Genomic DNA, 22,659 nt, shown 5'->3' with positions numbered 1-22,659 from the left:
ACAGATAACAAATAATCAGAGTTGGAAGGGACCTTGTAGGTCATCTAGTCCAACCCCTTGCGCAAGCAGGAGACCCTGCACCATTTCTGACAGATGGGAGTCCAATCTCTTCTTGAAGGTCTCAAGTGATGGCGCTCCCACAACTTCCGAGGGCAACTTCTCTTCCATGGGTTGATTGTTCTCCCTGTCAGAAAGTTTCTCCTTATTTCCAGGTTGAATCTCTCCTTGATCAGTTTCCATCCATTATTCCTTGTCTGTCTTTCGGGCGCTTTAGAAAATAGCTTGACCCCTTCCTCCGCTCTGTGGCAGCCCCTCATATACTGGAAGACTGCTATCCTGTCTCCCCTGGTCCTCCTCTTCCCTAGACTAGCCATGCATTACAGTTCCTGTAACCATTCTTCATATGTTTTAGTGTCCAATCTACTCATCATCCTGATTTCACTTCTCTTTCCTTTCCTAGAGTCTCAACATCTTTTTTATAGTACAGTGACCAAAGGTGGATGCAATACTCTAGGTGTCGCCTTACTAAGGATTTATAGAGTGGTATTACTACCTCACTTGATCTTGATTGTATCCCTCTGTTAATGCAACTTAGAATTGCATTGGCTTTTTTCGCTGCTGCTCCACACTGCTGGCTCATATTTAACTGGTCGCCCACTAAGACTCCAACATCCCTCTCACTCTAATTGTGGGTCGGCTTATTCCATTCCTGGATAAATGAATTTCAGCAGGAGAAATGAACTTCCATCTTCCTCCTAGACCACAAATCAAATTATACAAACAGTTCAAGTTTTCCCCCTTTTCTAAAGCTCACCACAACTATACATGCCAGACAGATCGGAGTTGGAATCCAAACATATCAAGCCTTTGCCAGGGTTTGAACATCTATACTCTTTCTACATAATTTATACAACGGGGGGGAGGAATCAGCTCTCCATTATCACAGTCAGATTGCTCAAAAGCTCAGTTCTGGCTTGGAGAGCCAAATTTCTTCATAAGGTAGGTAAATTATGGAAAGGGAAAGAGGTGGCCACATAATAAAACCTGCTGAAGTCCCCATTAACAGCGTTACTCCTCTCTGATCAATGAGATGTAGCAGGTTTCTTGCAGAGAAGGTCACACTGTCTGGTTCCTTATACACATGAAATTTTTATGCTCTGCCATATTGTCAATGTTATTGTGACATCTCAATTTCAGGAGCTATTTTTTTTCCTCCCTGACACTTCGCAGCGGAATCGGCAGCTTCCAGAAATGAGACGAAGGGCCTAAATGGCTAGAGATTCATCATGTCCCATTGTCATCAGGTTTCCACGGTTAACTAGATCAGGAGGCCCCAACCGCTAGGCCAGCAGCCCAGTACCGGACCATTGACCTATTCGAAACTGGGCCGCATGAGCAGCTGGCTGCCACACACAGGCAGCTCAACTTGCACGAATGGCAGGCTGGCGCACACACGTGTGTGGAACTTGACTTGCGTGAGCAAGTCAAGCACATGCACACCAGTGGTGGGATTCAAAATGTTTTACCACTAGTTTGGTAAGTGTGGCTTGGTGGGCACGCTTTGCGTGCGTGCACACACTTTGCGTGCGTGCATGCCAAACACACACTTTGCGCAGGCGCAGAGGCATTCCAACTCACCTCCTGCAAGCCTGCACTTTCCCATTCACTTCAGCCTAATTAAAAGAACAAATGTTTCCCTCCCCACATGTCACAGAGCTCACATTGTCCAATTAAGGTAGCTGGCGGGCTTCTTGGTTACTCCCCATCCTCCTTCAGCTGCCACCTGTTGGGATGACCTTGGTTTCCACAAGAAAGCTTTTTGTTTTGACTGCTAGCCAGTCTACCTATTTCCTCCTTCCTTCCCCCCTTCAGAATTCGTGGCAACTATGAGGCAGCAAAAGATGGCTTCAGACAGGTTCGCTTCAGAGTTGACACTAACTAGAGAAGACATCAACCATTGGCATTTAAAAGACAATATAGTTCTCCAAACTGCTTGGCATTGAGAGGCTGTCTCAGAGAAGAGGGAATCAATCTAGTCTCCAAAGAGGTTGACCCCCTGCTGAGGGCGAGATGAGAAGCAATGGATGGAAACTCATCAAAAAGAGATCTAACTTAGAACTGAGGAGAAATTTCCTGACATTGAGGACAATTAATCAGTGGAATGGCTCGCCTTCAGAAATTACAGATGCTCCATCACTGAAGAAGGTAAACGGAGATTCTCACTCATCCAGGTCATTGCTGTCCCAAAGGTGATTTTTCAAAAGACAACTGGACTTTTTTTCTTTGAAGAAGTTTCGCTTCTCATCCCAGATGCTTCTTCAGTTCTCAACTGGAGAAGAACTGAACTGAAGAAGCTTCTGAGATGAGAAGCGAAACGTCTTCAAACAAAAACAAAGAAAGTCCAGTAGCTTTTGGAAAAAGCTCCATCCCTGGAGATTTTCAAGAAGAGATTAGATAGCCATTTGTCTGGAATGGTACAAGGTCTCCTACTTGGCCAGTGGGCTGGACTAGAAGACCTCCAGGCTCCCTGCAACTCTGTTATTTTGTATTATTCTGTAAATTCTTTTTTACTTTTCATTTTAAAGCCAAAAGCACTGAAAGACTTAAAGTAGTTTGCGTAACCTTCAAGTTTTCCCAAACGTCTCTGATCAGTCAAGTAAATCGTCACTATTGCCCTAATTCTGGAGCAAGCCAGGCAATTATACTGGTTTATGCTCTGTTTCTTCTTTCTTTCTTTCTTTCTCATCCGACCAACCATTTCCACCAATGTCTAACTTAAACATTTCCTGGCCTATAAAAGTCCCTGCTCTGTTATTTCTCCAGAGACCTCTATAATTTCTTTCTTAACGTTCATTAATTTTTGTAAGAATCTTGGCTTTTTCCGATCTCGGCATTATCCTATGAAAATGATGTGCCAGGTGTGATGTTAGTTTCAGAAAATTCAGTGAAATTCTCTTTTCCAGCAGTGCTCCCATTGCTGCCCACCCACAACCACGGAGGAAAGAAAGATGGTGGAACAGAAAGAAGCAGCCGCGATTCTGATTAGAACCATAAGCAGTCCTCAACATACAACTGTAATGAAGCCTGCCCCATTATGGCTATAGAGGGTGACAGTCATAAAACCGTTTTATTAACTGTTGAGCCATGGTGGTGCAGTGGTTAGAGTGCAGTACTGCAGGCTATGTCTGCTGACTGCCAGCTTACTGCAATTTGGCAGTTCAAATCCCGCCAACGGGATAAAATGAGGACTGAGATTGTTGGGGGCAATAAGTTGACTCTGTAAACCGTCTAGAGAGGGCTACACTGTGAAGCAGTATATAAGTCTAAGCGCTATTGTTCGTGCTATTATGTTTTCTGTGGTGGTCATTAAGCAAACCCAGCATTCATAAAAACAAATGCAGTGGTCATTAAAAGAAGTGATGGTTTGCTATGAGCCCGGTTTTGCCGAAAACTGGAAGGGCTAGTTTTTGGCAATACAGTTACAACAGTAGTAGTAGTAGAAGTAGTAGAAGTAGTAGTAGTACTTTATTGTCATTGCACCTCATACAACAAAATCAAATGCCATCTTCAGTGTAAATCATACATAAGAAAAACTATAAAAATAAAACAAAAACATACCTAACAAATGTCTCTCTTTGCAACGAAATTTGAGGTTCAATTGTGGTTGTAAGTGGTAAGGACTACCTGTAGAGAAGTTTGGAGCTATTCAGCTGGGTTCTAACCTTCTTTTAATGTTGATTTTTTTTTCCTTTGGTGACTTGCTATTTGAGCTTTTTAGCCGTTTTGTTCCTTTTTATCTCTAACGCGAAGGAATCTTAAGCAAGCTCATTGAAAATTTGGCCACTGAGCAACAACAGTTGTGTCACTCAAACAGCCCACAAGTTACAGCTATTATCGATCCCTTTCATGGCATGGTAGTTGCTTGCTTCTGTCCTCCTGGGCCAATTTAGGGAATTCGGAGCCAACATTACCAGGCAAAACAGCTCAGGGAAATTCAGTGGATGCACATCGGTAACTTTTCCCAAGGAGCCATCATTCAAGGCGGATGGGCTCATTTCGGTATGACAATGCAGGAACCAAACAGCTACGAGTATCTAGTTTAGCTCTGAAAACTGCCAAGAATCTTGGATCCTTGGAAATAAGCAGAGGGCACGAAAATTAAGAAATACAGGTAGTCCTCAACTTAGAACACTTCATTTAGTTCAAGGTTCAAGGTTACAATGGCACTGAAAAAAGTGACTTATGACCGTTTTTCACTTACAACCGCTGCCGCATCCCTATGATCACGTATCCAAAATTCATGCCACAACTATTTTATTTATTTATTTATTTATTTTGTCAAGCATATGTTAAATAACAGATATAAGAATAAACATGATTATTAATACATGAAATGGATACGAATAAAAAGGGAGACATTAGGACAGGGACGATAGGTACGTTGGTGGGCTTATGCACGCCCCCTTACAAGCCTCTTAGGAAAGGGGTAAAGTCAATAGTAGACAGTCTGAGGTTAAAGTTTTGGAGGTTTGGGGGAAGAAATCATAGTGTCAGGTAGGGTATTCCAGGCATTGACCACTCTGTTGCTGAAGTCGTATTTCCTGCAATCAAGTTTGGTGACTGGGGAATTCTGGGATGGGACTTGAAGTCCATCTTAAAATTGCTGAGGCTGAGAAACACGGCTGACTGAGGAATTCTGGGAGTTGAAGTCCATCTTACAAGTTCCTAAGGCTGAGAAACAGTGCTGACTGGGGAATTCTGGGAGTTGAAGTCCATCTTACAAGTTCCTGAGGCTGAGAAACACTGCTGACTGAGGAATTCTGGGAGTTGAAGTCCACCCAATTTACAGTTGCTGAGTTTAAGAAACACTACTGGCTGGGGAATTCTGAGAGTTGAAGTCCATACATCTTAGAATTACTGAGGCTGAGAAACACTGCCGGTTGGGGAATTCTGGGAGTTGAAGTCCATACATCTTAGAATTACTGAGGCTGAGAAACACTGCCGGTTGGGGAATTCTGGGAGTTGAAGTCCATACATCTTAGAATTACTGAGGCTGAGAAACACTGCCGGTTGGGGAATTCTGGGAGCTGGTCCACACATATTAAATTTACTAAGATAGAGAAACACTGGTTTAGAATGATGACAACCAGGGTTCTCCCATTCTCACATCTTCCCTACTATATGACAGCAGGGTTTTCTTCTTTTTTTGCAATTTGCCTTAAAGTTCCCCCTTTTGGAATCCAACAGTCCAACCACGTGTAAAAGCTGATTTTTGCCTGTGCAGTAATTGTTGCAATCAGTATTTGTATTAGCTGGTTGTTTATTTATTGCTTCATTTAAGAAATTTCCACACCGTTCTTCATTAAAAAAAAATAAAAAAGAACAGCCCCAAGGAAAGACATAACTGTACAAAAATTAAAAATACGACCCCGATAAAGCTGTAACACGCTGCAATTAAAAAGCAGCCGTTTATAATAATGGGGACAGATAGATCACACTTAAAAAGCCTCAGCAAATAAAAAAGGAGCTTCCCCTGGTGCCCACAATATCTTTTTTTTTTTAAAAAAAAAATCTTATGAGTCTTTATATGCTTCCCTAGTGGAATTAATAAAGATAATAAAAATAAAACCAGCTATTTGGTTTTTTAATACTGGTCATAGGCTCTCACATTTCCACAGCATTTTAGCTTAAAGTGGTATTTCAGCAAGTTTTAAGATGTGTGAATTCAACTTCCAGAATTCCCTAGCCAGCAGGGGTGATTAGGGGATTCTGGGAGTTGAAGTCCACACATCTTAAAATTGCTGAGGTTGAAGAATAAAAGGGCATGTGGCCCTTCTGGGCTCCGTTTTCACTAGCAGAGGGCTGCAGGAGGCCTTTGCGGCCAAAAACAGAGCCTCAATGAGTGACGTTGGCCCTCCCGGGCTCCATTTTCACTGGCAGAGGCCCTGCAAACCTGTCCTTCGCTGTTTCCAGGGCAGGCCCATGGCCCAGACCTAAGCACCCTGCAGGCCAGATCCTACACCCGGGCCTTGAGTTTGACTCCCCTGACCTATTCCTTCAAGTCCAGTGTCATCCTTGGAGCCATTAGTACTCTTATCACTAAGCAGAGAGTCAATCAATCAATCACGGGCACAGAATATCCTGGTGAGGAAATGCTTTTGACAGCACCTGCCCTGTGCAAGTCTTTTTCTTTGTAGTTCACCAAACTTAATAATCTGGAGAAAAACAAGGAAGGGATCAGGAAACGATCAACCACACCTTCAGCAGGCATTGGTGACATCCTGATGTCTCATTTTGGCCCTGCGATATTGCAATGCTCCCGAGCCAAAATGGGAAGGAGAGAATTATCTGCCATACAATTTATTAGAGTTGATGGAGCGTAGGCCGATCTCTCAGTAGCCTTTAAAGCACTATGATGCTCCGCGCAATCTATTTTTAATAGAAACAAATGCATAGAATCCGCCTCAGCGTTCCACCAAGGCATCCGGCCAAGGCAACACGCTGCAAATCAATTCCCTCTGCTTTCCCACATTGTTGTTAGCTGTGAAGTCATATCCAACCCATCGAGACCCCATGGACAACGTTCCTCCGGGCCTTCCTGTCCTCTACCATCTTCTGGAGTCCATTTAAGCTCACGCCGACTGCTTCAGTGACTCCATCCAGCCCCCTCATTCTCTGCCGTCCCCTTCTTCTTCTTTTGCCTTCAATCTTTCCCAGCATTCGGCTCTTCTCCAGCGAGTCCTTCCTTCTCATTAGGTGGCCAAAGTCTTTGAGTTTCATCTTCAGGATCTGGCCTTCTAAAGAGCAGTCAGGGTGGATCCCCTCTAGGATTGACCGGTTTGATCGCCTAATCAGTGATGGGATTCAAACATTTTTACTACCGGTTCTGTGGGTGTAGCTTGGTGGGCATGGCAGGGGAAGGATACTGTAAAATCCCCATTCTCTCCCCATCCCACTAACCTATTTTCCAGCTCCGTTTTCCTGTGCAGGGCAACCAAAGAAGACCCAGCCGATCAGCTGGGACTCGGGAAGCAGAGAATAGATGGGGTTGACAGGGCCAGTCAGAGGTGGTCTTTGCTGGTTCTCCAAATTACTCAATATTTCTCCTACCAGTTCTCCAGAACTGTTCAGAACCTGCTGAATGCCACCTCTGATCGCCTTGCAGCCCAAGGGACTCACGGGAGTCTTCTCCAGCACCAGAGTTCAAAAGCCTCCATTCTTTGGCGCTCAGCTTTCCTTATGGTCAGAGGTAAAGGGCAGAGTTACAGGGCCCCGTGTCAAAGTTGGAAGGAGAAAGAGAACGTGTGCCTCTAGAGAAGGGTAATCCCAGAACTATTTTAGAATCGAATACAGGTAGTCCTTGACTTACAACCATTCATTTAGTGACTGTCCAAAGTTACAACGGCACTGAAAACTGTGACCATTTTTTACACTTACAACCGTTGTAGCATATTCATGGTGACGTGATCACAATACAGGCGCTTGGCAACCGACTCATATTTATGACGGTTCCAGTGTCCCAGAGTCACGTGAATCCCCCTTTTGCGACCTTCTGACAAGCAAAGTCAATAGGGAAGCCAGATTCACTTAACAACCAGGTTGCTGACTCAATAATTGCAGTGATTCTATCATTAGAATGATAGAATATTCGATTTAGCATTAAAAAAAAAAAAATTCTTGATATTATCTTTATAAAGCATTATCAAGGTAGATTTGATATGATCTTATGATTTATTGCAAAATAAATTAAGCAAATTATAGTTATCTCGTTAAAATATGAATTAACAAAATTATAAATGATTTTTTTTTTAGTGATGATATTAGGTTATACAATTATTGATTGATAATATGAGCTATTATGTAATATAATTATACTAGTGACTAGGAAATGGATGCACAAAAAAAAGTGGTAAACCAATCGATGCACTGTATGTAAATTTATGAAGAGGGATATTTTTATGTTTTTTGTGTTATGTTTATGTTTATTTTGTTATGTATGCTTATGCTTGTTATTAAAAAATAAAAAAAAAATATCTAAAAAAATAATAATTGCAGTGATCCACTTCACAACCTGCCGAGAAAGGTCGTAAAACGGAACAAAACTCACTTAATGAACGTCTCACTTAGCAAGAGAGATTTTGGGCTCAGTTGCGGTCGTAAATTGAGGGCTGCCTAGAGCAACCAGGAGGTAGCCGCAGGTATCGAGGGGGCCATGTTGATCTGAAAAGAAAAATTCTAAGTTATATTTATCAAACTCTCCCGCAGCACGGTGGAGACTGAACTTGCTTTCCCCAGGCACTGCAAAGGATAAACTATGCATTTATTTTTCTTCTGTGATCAATAGAACATTAATGGCTGTTTGTAGCATCCCAAAATCACATAACCGTGATTTGTGGCATTTTTTTTGCCCAAAGCCACAGTTTATATCCAGTTTTTTTTAAATAAGTTTATTGCTTTATCGTAAAGAATACAGAACGGTAAAACAAACAAAATTCAACAAAACAAAAACATATATTGAACCCTAACCACCACAACAAAAACAGAGTACAAAAGCCCTGACAAGAGGAAAGAATAGTCAATTAAATTTAAAGTTTAAGATGTAGGATCCACCTTGGCTGAGGGCTGAAAGAAAAGAAAAAAATAATGCCAACAGCACTTAGACTTATATACCGCTTTACAGTGCTTTACAGCCCTCTCTAAGCAGTTTACAGAGTCAGCCTATTGCCCTCAACAATCTGGGTCTTCATTTTACCCACCTTGGAAGGATGAAAGGCTGAGTCAACCTTAAACCGGTGAGATTCGAACTGCCAAATTGCAGTCAGCTGGCAGTCAGCAGAAGTAGCCTGCAGTACTGCACTCTAATCACTGCACCACCACAGCTCATAATAAATTCTCTACACACACATCTTTTAAATATATAACCTAACCCTAACCCATCTACAAGACAAAAGACCTTCAGCCTCAGGATCTCACTCAAAATCCAAACCAGGACAAAGCCATTAAGACACAACAGGAACTGCCCACAGAACACAGGCCTCTTCATTACATCATCACCCTCCAAGTTTCAGCTGAATTTAACTCCGACAACCTTAGGTATGATCCCGGCATAGCCCCATGGGAGTCTGACAGCAACCAATAGAATACATTTCTTGCACAGGAACAGAAAGCTCAAGGGCAAGGCCCAAGAGTGGGTATAAATAACCCTCCCTCTCCAATCCATGTGGTCAGCTGCACCAGGACCATGTAACTTGATGGTTCTGCTCCGTTAAACCCTCTTTCCAATCAACCTCCATGTTTCCAGTGTCCCCACTTGGAACTGAACCAGATGGATGTTTCTTCCAACACAGCATTGAATGCTCCTGCAGCGAGTTGGCCACGGCAAATTGTCATGGATCCTTTTTATGGACTCCAATCTTCCAGACATCTTGAAGGGCTGCTAATGCTCAACTTGTGAGGGGAATAAAATATCTTTTTAAAAATCTAACAATGGTGGAAGAAAACCTATGCCTATCACGTATTTTTAAAAGATTGTGCATGCACTATTGATCTCTCTCTCTCACACACACACACACACGCACACACACACACACACACACACACACACACACAGAAAGAGAGAGAGAGATGAATTTGGAATTCCAATTTGCAGAAGCTGGATTAAATCCATCTTCTGCTTCCCCAGCACAGAACGCCAGTAAAGATGACCCAAATACTGTAAATTTGCACTAACAATAAGAACTCAGGTGGCATTTAATCCACTCCTTGTTATTATCTCCAGGGTGCAGAAATTTTCAAATGTGCCTTTACTCATTCTTCAAGTGCTTCACAGCTTCATTCCCCAAGGTTGGATGCATGATGCATTTTCCTAAGTACTTAGAAGCATGGCCAAAACTGACAAAAAAAATCGCAACTTCTTCTTATTTTTAACACTCAGCAACAATTTGAACTACAAAAGAAAGCCTTGAAATAATAACTGATGAGTGTCAGCTTGTGTTCAGGGTGACCTTGACGTGAGTCCATCACACCCAAAAGACAACGGTCTGAGAAGTTGAAAATTTAAGCAAAAGTTTGGGAAAGTTTTCAAGAGAACAATTTGACAGGATTCGGGCCCTGAAATTCCATGATGTCATAAGGTTAAAAAAGTTTGCTTACAATCAGATCTAAAATAACCAAATGACACCAGACAGAAATTAAAAAACAATTGTTCTTGTAGAAAGTCACCTCAGCTAGAGAGACTGAAGTTCAGCAAATCCTGCTAAGATGGAATATTCTTGATCAGGGGTGTCAAACTCAATTTCATTGAGGGCCGGATCAGGGTTGGGTTTGACCTCAGGAGGGTTGGGTTGGGCGTGGGCAGGATGGACGTAGCCAGCTCGACGTCACTTGTGTCAGGGCACCTATGGTGGTCCAAGTGTTCTGCCATAGAAAAGGGCTCCCTAACTCTGTTTTCGGCTGCAACGGACTTGTGATGACCCGGGGTGTGGCACAAAGGCAACACAGTCAGATAATCAATAAGAGTCCCTTTAATGGCTCCAACTTTGACTACAATGTCCAGGTTACCTTCTGGCTGGAGAAAAAACTCTCCCAGGAATAGCCTTTAACTGCAGGGAATCAAGTCCAAAACATGGTCAACAAAAACTGTAACTTTAAGACCAATCAAGCCAAACTGAGGTAACTAGTTTGGCAGGGCAGGAGCAAAAATTCCAGGCGTGAAGGCACAGCAAAACTTGCATGGTTGGAAAGATATCAAGAACACAGATAAGCAATGACAACACAGGATAAAGTCACATTTGCTACCAGCAGCTGCTACAGTCAGCATTCGGTTCTTTTTAACATTCATTTCCAGGTGTGGCTAATGGAAGGGAATCAGGGCCCTTTCCTCCCCCGAAGCCACGCAACCCACATTGCTCCCTTCTCCATTCTTCCCTGCGTGCCCTAGGATGAAGAGGGGGTGGGCCTGGGTCTTCCTCTTAATTCCCTCTCCCTTGTTCTCTCCCTTGCTCTGTCCAGCCAGACTTTGCCCTTCCCCCAGTTTCCTCCACAGCCAACAAGCCACACTCCCATTTCCTATCAGCTGTTCATCTTCCTCCTCAGATTCAAACTCTGACAGAAGCATGACAGGCCTCCTGCAACCCTCTACCAGTGAAAATGGAGCTTGGGAGGGCTCTGTTTTCACCGGCAGAGGCATCGCAGGCCAGTCCTTCGCTGTTTGCAGGGCAGTCCCACAGCCAGATCTAAGCACCCCATAGCAGTGGTGGGATTCAAATTTTTTTACTATCAGTTCTGTGGGCTGTGTGGCTTAGTGGGCGTGGCAGGGGAAGGATATTGTAAAATCTCCAGTCAGAGGTGGTATTTGCCAGTTCTCCGAACTACTCAAAACTTCCGCTACCAGTCCTCCAGAACTGGTCAGAACCTGCTGAAGACCACCTCTGCCCCACAGGCCAAATCCGGCATGCAGGCCTTGAGTTTGACACCCCTGTTCTTAATCATACAGGTAGTCCTTGACTTACAACCATTTGTTTAATGACTGTTGAAAGTTACAGTGGCACTGAAAAAGTGACTTATGGGTGGTTTTCACACTTATGACTGTTGCACCATCTCCACAGTCATATGTTCAAAATTCAGATGCTTGGGCAACTGGCGTGTATTTATGACAGTTGCAATGTCCCGGGTCGTGTGATCACCATCTGTAACCTTCCCAGCCAGTTTCCAAAAAACATAGCCCATAGCCAATGAGCCACTGTGGCGCAGTGGTTAGAGTGCAGTACTGCAGGCTACTTCTGCTGCCTGCCGGCTGCCTGCAATTTGGCAGTTCAAATCTCACCAGGCTCAAGGTTGACTCAGCCTTCCATCCTTCCGAGGTCGGTAAAATGAGGTCCCAAAATTGTTGGGGGCAATAGGCTGACTCTGTAAAACCGCTTAGAGAGGGCTGTAAAGCACTGTGAAGCAGTATATAAGTCTAAGCACTATTGCTATTGCTATAGGAGAAGCCAAATTTGCTTAACAACCACACCATTCACTTAACAACTGCGGTGATTTGCTTAACAGCCATGGCAAAAAGGTCTTAAAATGGCATGCAATCCCCTTAACTGGCTTAGCAACGGAAACTTTGCACTCGGGGTGTTGTAAGTCAAAGATTACCTGTATGAAATTGCGGAGGAATTAACTCAGTACGAATTCCACTATGTTCAAAAGGGGGTTACTGCTTCCTTTTGTGTGTTTTGGGTTGCAATCTAAGTTTAAACGCTCTGCCATAAAATGCAACCAAAGTAAAATTGCCATAAAATCTTCGCATGGGAATCAAAATCAGGGTATCGTGAATGAAAACTTGCAACGTTCCTCCCCTTCCCCAATCTTGGTCTGCAATTTGGGAATAGCAGTGCCTACCCCAGCTGCCCCAGAGGTGGTATTCAGCAGGTTCTGATCGGTTCTGGAGAACCGGTAGAAGAAATTTTGAGTAGTTCAGAGAACCGGCAAACCCCACCTCTGACTGGCCCCGCTAACCCCATCTATTCTCTGCCTCCCATTGAGTCCCAGCTGATTGGCCGGGTCTTCTTTGGTTGCCCTGCACAGGAGAACGGAGCTGGGAAGCAGGTTACTGGGGTGAGGAGGGAATGGGGATTTTACAGTATCCTCCCCCTGCCACGCCCACCAAGCCACACCACACCCACCAAGCCACGCCCACCATGTCATGCCCACAGAACTAGGAGTAAAAACCCACCCCTGAGGTGCCCCCATCTCACTGATCTTCTCAAAAGCCACTGTTGAAAAGGAACCTCAGAGAAGGACGGACAGAGAGATTCACAACGTCCAGAAAATGGAGCCAAGGTTAAACTTCTTTCCACACAATAAAGCAGAGCTAATTTGATTTTAGCACAACAAGTCACAAATAACATTAAATCTGACCTACCTCAAACGATAAGCCTTGGAAGAAACATGTACCTGAAAGAAAAGACACAAAACTGGGTTAGGAGGCATTAAAACCAACAATGTTGGATTAGAAGTACGACATACAAACTTGGGGAGTTAATGGCTCGCCTGACAAGGCAGCCCTGTTTGTTGCAAGCATTTATATATCTGCTGCATCTAAAAACAACAAACAAGTATCTAAAAACAAACAAATCACACTCCGGGCGACCTCTCACGTGCTGCCAGGAAATGGCTCTGCGTGACACTTCTGGCACGCATGGCATGGGTTCGCCAACGTTGTCCTACAACATCAGCTGGAAACCTTTTGATAAGATATCATAGAGACGGATGGAGCTGAAGTCCAAAAATTGCACTGGATTCTTTCTCCTGCTTTTCAGCTACTTTTTTTCTTTCAAGCTCCATTGAGATGGATAAAAGAGAATGTTTTAAAAAAGAGATTGGACAACCATTTGTCTGAAATGGTATAAAGTTTCCTGCTCTAGCAGAGGGTTTGACTAGATGACCTCCAAAGGTCCCCTCCAACTCTGTTATTCTGTAGCTCAGGGTTGAAAGGAGAAATCCTTGGTGCTCTCCTAAGTTTGGTTGTTTTCTTGCAGGCATTTTATTACCCAAACTAGGTAACATCATCAATTCGGATCTTTTTTTTTAGGATTATACTACCATGTACATCACTACATATTTTTTTGCCCATTGGGGGCATGTGATCAGCGAAGCTAAATTGTCCTTTTGTTCGATTTTGAAATGTTTCTGAATTACTGGTGCACAGGAGAAGTGGCTCATAAAACAAAGGAAGTTCTGCATCATTTTATCCAATTACCAGACCAAAAAATTGCCAGTTCTTGCAATATTGTTGTTCTCCAGGCAAGGGGAGAAGTCTTTATTTCCCCAACATCGGCTATATATTTTCTCACGTAATCAAGGCCATTAATAAAATTGATGCCACATATTAGGAGCTCTTCATTGCTACGAATCACGTGTCTTCAGGCTACCTCGTAGGCATTCTTAGATGTTACAGCTTCAGTACATCTTCCAAAATTTTACAAGTAAAGAGACAGACATCAGGGATGTCAAGTTAAAAGCTAGGCATCTTTTACACAGAATAAGTCACACCTGACATTTTTATCCCACAAATCACTGTGGGTATCCCTCACTTTTTATTTTATTTTTTATTTTTGCTACCTATTTCTCAAATATAAGGAGCGGGACGAGAAATCAAACTTCTGGACTTTCAAAAGAATGCAAAAATGCTCTTAAGAGAGACCAAAACTACTTTTGTTACTATTATTTTTGTTACTGCATTTCAAAGGTGACATTTATTTATTTATTTGTCAAACATGTACAAGATAACAAGTATTGGTATGAACATAAACATGAACAAAGTGACATGAATTTTCTTGGTTTTTTTTTTCCCCTTGAAAACATTTCACTTCTCATCCAAGAAGCTTTTTCAGTTCTGACTGAATGGTGAGGAATGGAAGGCTTAATATTCCTTGTAGTCATCTGGTCCTTAGTTCTCTGAGAGTCGTTGAGGCCACTTGGGAATTTATCGGTACCCTCAGGATTACCTGAATTAGTGCGCAAATGGGTGTGGAGCTTTCTTGGGACTGCTGAAAGGACTGTGTTGTAGACAGAAGATAGGTGGGATATGACTTCACAATATGTAGACCGGAGATAATTTAGGATACTTTGCAGCATCTTAAGAGTCATAGAATCCTAGAGCTGGAAGGGTCCATAGAAGACTTCTAGTCCAACCCCACCCAACCCCCCAACTCCTGTCTACAACACAGCCCTGAAGGTTGCACGCCCATTTACGCTCTGATTCAGGTGACCCCCGAGGGCACAGATAGGTCCCCAAGTGGCCTCAATAACTCTCAGAGAGAGTACTAACGACCAGTTGACTACAAAGACTATAAATCCTTCCATTTCCCCATCATTCAAGTTAGAACTGAAGAAGCTTCTTGGGTGAGAAGTGAAATGTTTTCAAGGGGGCAAAACCCAAATCGACGTTTGAAAACCACCTTTGGGACAACCGTTGAATGATTGAGAATCTCCATACATATTTTGTTACTATTCTTGAAAAAGAAAGATCTCAATACAGTAAAAGCGTCTATGGAAACTAGATACTGGGCATTTGTTCTTGGAAAAAGGAGCAGAGTCTCATTTTTAAGACCCATGCGCAACTGTGACAAATGCTGAAAGATCCCAGGATCTGGTTCCACATCGCCAGGAAATAAGGAAACCAAGCAAGCGTTTGAAGCCAAATTACAGTTGGGTTTCCCAAAGGAAAAAACATCCATCCAACACCTGACACACGATTAACAAGATTGTTATTATTATGGCCAAAGATCCCATATGTATGTATGTACGCATGTGCGTGCGTGTGTGTGTGTGTTGCTTTACACATACATACATACACATTTCTCTCTCTCTCTGTGCCTTCTGGATTGTGGCAATAGAAATAAACATAAGATAAGATAAGATAAGATAAGATAAGATAAGATAAGATAAGATAAGATAAGATAAGATGAATAATAAAATAAAATATTATTATATTATTATTATTATTATACACACACACACACATTCACACATACACACAGTGTATTTATTTTTTTCTTTCAATTGTGTCCTATTCCCACAGATGGCCCCGATAAGCCTCTGCAGTTTTCTTGGCAAGGTTTTGCAAAAAATGGTTTGTCATAGGGCCAAAAGAAATGGTTTGTCATAGGGCCCAAAAATAGCCTCCGTCATAGGGCCAAAAGAAAGTGACTGGCCCAAGCTTACCCAGCCAGATTTATGCCTAAGGCGAGACTAGAATTCACCGTCTCCCGGTTTCTAGCCTAATGCCTCAACTATTCCACGGAATTGACTCTCATTGAACTGTTTACAGAACTGATTAAATTTAGATCAACGTGAGTGGATGTAATAAATCATGGCTTCGATTTATTGATGTATGCATGTCCGTAAAGGTATATCTTGCATTTTTGTTTCTTCTTTTCATGCTGAATCTCCTTCCTTCATAATATTATGTTTTCTTTTTCACTGTGTTTTTGTCTTCGCTTTAAAAAAAAAAAAGTGAAATCTCGAAAAGTTATCCTCCAATAAAATAGAAAGTGATCATACTTACAAATCTCCACGAACAACAAAAAGATGAATATAACATATAATGTTCTCAATCCTGGCAACTTTTAAGAGGTCGGGACTTCAAATCCCAGAGTTCCTCAGCCAGCCAAGCATGGCTTGTTGGGGAATTCTGGGATTTGAAGTCCCGACATCTTCCCAAAGCTGAGAAACATACGCCTAGAGACCGAAAACTGAGCCGTCTTTTAGGCAGATATGAATTCTGGTCAGTTAAACAGGGGTGGGGGTGGGGTGACAATGATGTTGTCTACCTGAAAATCTAGTCAGGAGGGGGTGGATAAATGTCATCCAACATTCCCTCCAAACAGGCCAGAAATGAAGCCTGGGGCTCAAACCTCTACTGTGGCTCCTCACAAGAGTTGTGTTGGAATAAAAGAAAAATTTCTATAATAATCCAGCATACAGCAGAGGCCAACGAGACTCCAGACAGGCCAGAGTTGAGGATCATCAAAGCTTCAAAACGTTAATGGAAGGAAGGGATCTATCCACTGAGAAGAAGAAAAAAAAACCCACCAGCTATGTGATTAGGCTCCAGGCTTAGATTGATTTACGAACCAGACACACCATTTAAAAGCATTTCTAGCTCCTTCAAAGAGTCAATAAGAGTCCTAGGGAACGGAGCCTGCTAATAGATTTTTTTCCCCACCAAGTTGACTTAAAATGGTTAACAGATTAACAGAGTTGGAAAGGACCTTGTAGATCATCTAGTCCAACCCTCCACTCAAGCAGGAGACCCTACACCATTTCTGACCGATGGCAGTCCAATCTCTTCTTGAAAGACTCCAGTGATGAAGCTCCCACAACTTCCGAGGGGAACTTCAGAAAATGTCTCCTTATTTCTAGATTGAATCTCTCCTTGATCAGTTTCCATCCATTATTCCTTGTCTAGCCTTCAGGTACCTTAGAAAATAGTTTGACTTCCTCTCTGTGGCAGCTCCTCAAATATTGGAAAACTGCAATCATGTGTCCTCTGGTCCTTGTGATGACCCGGGGTGTGGCACAAAGGCAACTCAGTCAGATAATCAATAAGAGTCCCTTTAATGGCTAACTTTGCCTACAATGTCCAGGTTACCTTCTGGCTGGAGAAAAATTCTCCCAGGAACAGCCTTTAACTGCCAGGAATCAAGTCCAAAACATGGTCAACACAAACTGTAACTATAAATCTAATCAAGCCAAACTGAGGTAATTCGTTTGGCAGGGTAGGAGCAAAAATTCCAGACGTGAAGGCACAGTAAAACTCACAGGAACACAGATAAGCAAAGACAACACAAAGTCACGTTTGCTCCCAACAGCTGCCACAGTCAGGATTCACCTCTTTTAAACTTTCATTCCCAGGTGTGGCTAATGGAAGGGAATCAGGGCCCTTTCCTCCCATGTAAGCCACACAACCCACATTGCTCTCTTCTCCGTTCCTCCCTACGTGCCCTAGGATGAAGAGGGGGTGGGCCTGAGTCTTCCTCTGAACTCCCTCTCCCTTGTTCTATCTCTCTCCTGCTCTGCCCAGTCGAATTTTGCCCTTCCCCAGCTTCCTCCACAGCTAACTGAGCCACACTCCCATTCCCTGTCAGCTGTTTGCCTTCCTCCTTGGATTCAGACTCTGACAGGAGCATGACAGTCCTTCTCTTCACTAGACTAGCCAGGCCCAGTTCCTGCAACCACTCATTCTATGTTTTTAGCCTCCAGTCCCCTCACCGTGGTCTCAAAGAACCGATGGGGTCAAACCCACTGGAAGAAAAATTAACTATTATTCCATGCCATCTATGGGGACCACATCCCAAAGTAGAACAGCCTTTTAATACATCTTGGAATTGCGAAATAGCTCTTAAACCATATTACTTCGATGATGTCCATCTCTGTAAACCTACAGGTCTGGTTACTGTAGAGTAATTGAGGTATGACCTTGGCTACCAAGATCATCTGAGATAAGAAGGATGAAATGTGCCGGCTCCCTTTGAATGCAAAACATTCAGGATAGCTGAAGAGCTACACCAAAACACCAGCCAGATTGTGGCGGGGGGACATTTCTCTGCAGGACAGAGGATCAGCACGCTCAGAAAAATTTGTAAAAGAGGCACCTGCTTGAAAAAATTCCCATTAATTTTGCCAGTTACAGATTTGTGGAAATTTTGTGCAAGTATTAGAACGTTGGTTTCTGATGTTTAATAACACGTTTTTCTTCAGTGGCTTCATCGCAACCGGAGCGACAGACGTGGCAACACCACTATCTGCATACAAAACAGCAGGAGCCACTCAATGGTATGTGCTGATACAGGAAAGGGACGATTAGTCAGTCTGATGAGTGAATTCATATACAAATTGAAAAGGAAAGGGGCTAAAATTTACCCGTGCCTCTGTGGGAGCATCTCCAGAAGGTGTCCCCGGGGGGAAAAGGGAAGTGGGAAAGCTGCCATGCCTCAAGATGAAGGAGGCACTGAAGGAGGATGGACCAAACGCCAGGAATCTTGTCTTAAGTGAGATAGGTAAGACGGAACTAAGTCATTAAAGGAGAGGAAAAATGTCACCAGACAAAAGTAGTTGGGCCTGAGCCAATGGGTAACTCTTCCCCAATTCCCAACATCAGCTACCAAGACTTGTCAATCAACAAGGCAAGAGTAGCGGCCATTCTTGTCAATCAACAAAGCCGAGCTAACGAGGACCTCGGGGAATGAAAGGGGTCCTGAAGGCCACCCAACCCTTTTGAGTCATCTTTGGATCCAGGCTTTGGTGGCTTTCCTTCCCTTGGGCTAGTCTAGTGCCTGCCAATCTAGAGAAAGATATGGGTACGATTGGATGACTGTGTGTGAGAGAGACACAGAGTGAGAGAGGAAGAAAGAGGGAGAGGGAGGAGGGGGAGAGAAGAGGGAGAGGGAGAGGGAGGGAGGGAGAGGAGAGGGGAGGGAGAGAGGGGAGGGAGAGAGAGAGAGGGAAGAGAGAGCAGAGTGGAAGAGAGAGAGTGGGCAAGGAGAGTGGAGAGAGAGGGAGGGAGAGGAGGAGACAGCGAGAGGGTGGGAGAAGGAGAGCGGGAGCGAATGGGAGGGAGGAGAGCGGGGGGGAGGGAGAGCGGGGGAGAGGGAGGGACAGGAAGAGAGGAAGGGAGAGGGAGGGAGAAGGCGAGGGGAAGGGAGGGAGGGGGAAGAGAGAGAATGGGAGAGAGGGGGCAAGGGAGAAGGGGGGGAGAAGAGGACAGAGAGGGGGAGGGAGGGAGGAGGAGGGGGGAGAGGGGGAGAGACGGGGAAGAGAGAAAGAGAGGGAGAATACATATATTGTAATCAGTAGTTCTGCTATCATAGGTAGTCCTTAACTTACAACACTAAACTTCGTTTAGCGACCATTCAAAGTTACAACAGCACAGAAAAAAGTGACTTATGACCAGTTTCTCCACTTACAGCCAATGCTGCACCTCCATGGTCATATGATCAAAATGTGGGTGCTTGGCAACTGGCATGTGTTTGTAGCCATAGCACTTAAAGACTTATATACCGCTGCTTCACAGTCCTTTACAGCCCTCTTTAAGCAGTTTACAGAGTGTATGATCAACTTGATCGCCATTATGTAACCTTCCCAGCTGCCTTCCAGCAAGCAAAGTCCTTGGGGAAGGGGCGATTTGCTTAATGACTGCATCATTCCCTTAAACAACTGCAGCGATTCACTTAACAACTGCGGCGAAAAAGGGTCATAAAATAGGACAAAACTCACTTAACAACTGCCTTGCTTAGCAACAGAAACTTTGGGCTTAAGAAATTTCCTAAGAGTTAGAACAACCCATCCGTGGAACAACTTGACTGCAGAAGTTGTGAATGCTCCAAACTGTAGGGTTTCCTGCCTAAGCAGGGGGTTGGACTAGAAGACCTCCAAGGTCCCTTCCAACTCTGTTATTCTATTCTAACTGTGGTCATTTTAAATAAAGTATTTTAAATTCACAGGGTCTCCCTGTATTCCAAAACAACCGGTTGTGCCTCACGGTTCAGCTGAAGGTGATTTGAGAGTGGCTGTTTTCCAGGGCTGCGAGTGACCACAAGCCAAACATGGAAGCGCATTTAACAGATGTATCCAGCTGCCCAAAAGGTGTTCAGAGCAGGGAGAGTGACTGAGAAGGAACAGCCTTTTATCTATGAAAAGAAAAACCTTTCATTTTTCATTTATTAATAATATCTGGAAGCCTCTTATGGACTTTTTGTGTAAAAATTTAAAAAAAATGAACTTGTGATTTATGGCTCTGATGATTAGACGGGATAGGTTATAGAAAGAAGAGCAATATGATGTAGCTTTAGACAGAGAGGTTAAAACAAATTGCACTTATAACTTATGAAAAATATCAGAAACTACATCTATCTATCTATCTATCTATCATCTAATCTATCATCTATCTATATCTATCATCTATTCTCTCCCTCCCTCCCTATTATCTCTCTCTCTTCTCTTTCTCTCTCTGTCTCTCCCTGTCTCTCTATTATCTATCTATCTTCTATTTTTTCTCCAACTTCTTTCTACATTTTGCTTTTATTTCTTTTTCCTTCTATGCTTCAGATGGATTTGTGTTTGTTTTTTGTTTGTTTGAAAGTTTTAATAAACATTGGATTAAAAAGCAGAAACTCCTTTTCCCCCCCCAGCTGTCTCTACCTTGAGATCAAATCAAAAGTTCATTTGAAATCAACCAAGGCTATATACAGAGAAGAAATGTCTGGAAGAATATTTTTCAGCTACATGGTGAAAAACCAGAAAGAAATTTATCATTGTCCCTTTTTAAGCTAACCGGTTCCTCAACAAAGATATTTTCACTTCATACACAATCTAGTCATTCTGGAAAGAGATATCCAATATATAATTTACTTATTGCATTAAGCAAATTAAAGGGTATGTAGTCCTCTGGATCAAACTTACTTCCTTTTTTTGTTTGGAAAGGAATAAAAGAACGGCGTGTTTCCAGTCAACAGAAAACATGCTGAGCCACTAATATGTATAAATAATGCAGCTAGCATTGAAGACTGCCAATCCTTGTTCTCGCTTAATAATTCTAGAGAGAGTAACATCCCTTCCTGGAGTTTTTCCAGGTCTTAATTGTGTAATAAGGCCCTTAACCCCAGATCAAGACACAGCCAGACAGCCTCATCTAAGATTATAAGCAAACTTAGAAGGTCACGGCATTTCAAAACAGGATGCCCCAGACATGGTGAGCGAGCCTGGAGTATTGTGAATATCACTTAAGCTGAATGAAGTAGTCCTTGGTGCTCTGAGCTTGTTTTCTTGAGGACGTTTCGTTACCCAAACTAAGTAACAACATCAGTGCTAGAAGGGAGTAGGATTTGTGGGGGAGTGTTGTGGTCCCCCACAGCGGCCAGTGGATTCGGACAGTGAGGAGGTTGGGAAGAACATGGGCCAGTCCTGGAGTCTGGGGAAGGCTCTGATGAGGGCTCTGCATTGGAGGCAGAGATGGGGCCAGGGCCGTCTGACAGTTATCAGCTGCCTTCAGACTTGGAGATCAGTGGGGTAGAAGAACAGCTGGAGCCTGTTCCCAGTGTGCGCATGTGCAGAGCTGCCAGGAGAAGGGAACAGCTAAGGAACAAGAGTCTATTCGGGAGTAAAGCCACAGGTGGACAGTGAATGGCCCCTCCCATAGGGAATAAAGAGGAGCGAAAGGGGAGTGGTGTTTGGAGGAGACAATTAGTTCAATTCATTAAGGTGAAGATCTGTTCCTGACTCCTTGCCAAGTATTGCCTGATACAGAGCGTTTGGAAGATATTGGCCTGGCAACTCTCCAAGACTGATAAAGGTCTGCAGTTGTGCAATCTCTTGAAAGACTGTTTGCCAGGACTGTGCTGGAAAGTGAATGAGAGGAATTCACGTTAACCTAAACAAAAAGGGATTTATTGGGACGAGGAGTCAGCTTCAGGGAGAAGGAAGAGGAGGGGGGGCAGGGGAAGGACTGTGGGGTCCTTGAAGCTCTCAGAGATGTTTCATTGCCCAAATTTGGTTACACCAACAACAGCATTGATGATATTACCTAGTTTGGTAATGAAATGTCTGCAAAAGAACAAGCAAGCTCCGATAGCACCAAGGACCCCTCATTTCAACCCTGAACTATAGATATTCCACTTAATTGGTTTTCCATTTGTTTTGTTTTCTTTAATCTCTCTTTAGGGCACTGTTTCTCAGTGTTTGAAGACGCATGGACTTCAACTCCCACAATTCCCCAGCCAGCAACAAGGAATTCTGGGAGTTGAAGTTCACATATCTTCAAGCTACCAAGACTGAGAAATGCTGAAGAAGGGCACAAGCTCAGAATATTGCCAGCTGGTCCTTTCTTAATCACCAGTTATAGTGATGTAATCACCAGGCGACAAATTCAATTCAAAGTCACTCTGTCCTCAACGATGAAATGGGTCCATTTTCCACACTGGAAGAGAGAGGCATTATAGGGGAATTCAAAAGCAGCTATCCTGACCAGATATATGTGTATTAGATGAACTATGATAAAAGAGTGTATGGGAACACAACTTCAAATCCAGAACCATCAAAGCAACTGATCTGCCAACTCCAACCCAACACAGAATAATCTGAGTCCCTTGCATGGATTTAGAAATTGGGAGG

The 22,659-nt window shown here is 43.3% G+C and overlaps 1 protein-coding gene across 1 annotated transcript in view; it reads right to left on the bottom strand.

Moving 5' to 3' along the window:
* Positions 1–22,659, bottom strand: part of FRAS1 (Fraser extracellular matrix complex subunit 1) — a 393,348-nt gene that overhangs the window by 356,395 nt on the left and 14,294 nt on the right. The window contains exon 2 of the mRNA XM_087935788.1: positions 12,911–12,942. Within this exon, the coding sequence (XP_087791914.1) occupies positions 12,911–12,942 (32 nt within the window). The remainder of the gene's footprint in view (positions 1–12,910; positions 12,943–22,659) is intronic.

Source organism: Pseudonaja textilis, chromosome 6 (assembly GCF_049901715.1).
Source record: "Pseudonaja textilis isolate UNSWEBS1 chromosome 6, rPseTex1.2, whole genome shotgun sequence".
NCBI lineage: Eukaryota > Metazoa > Chordata > Lepidosauria > Squamata > Elapidae > Pseudonaja > Pseudonaja textilis.
This window is presented reverse-complemented; position numbering and strand designations above follow the sequence as displayed.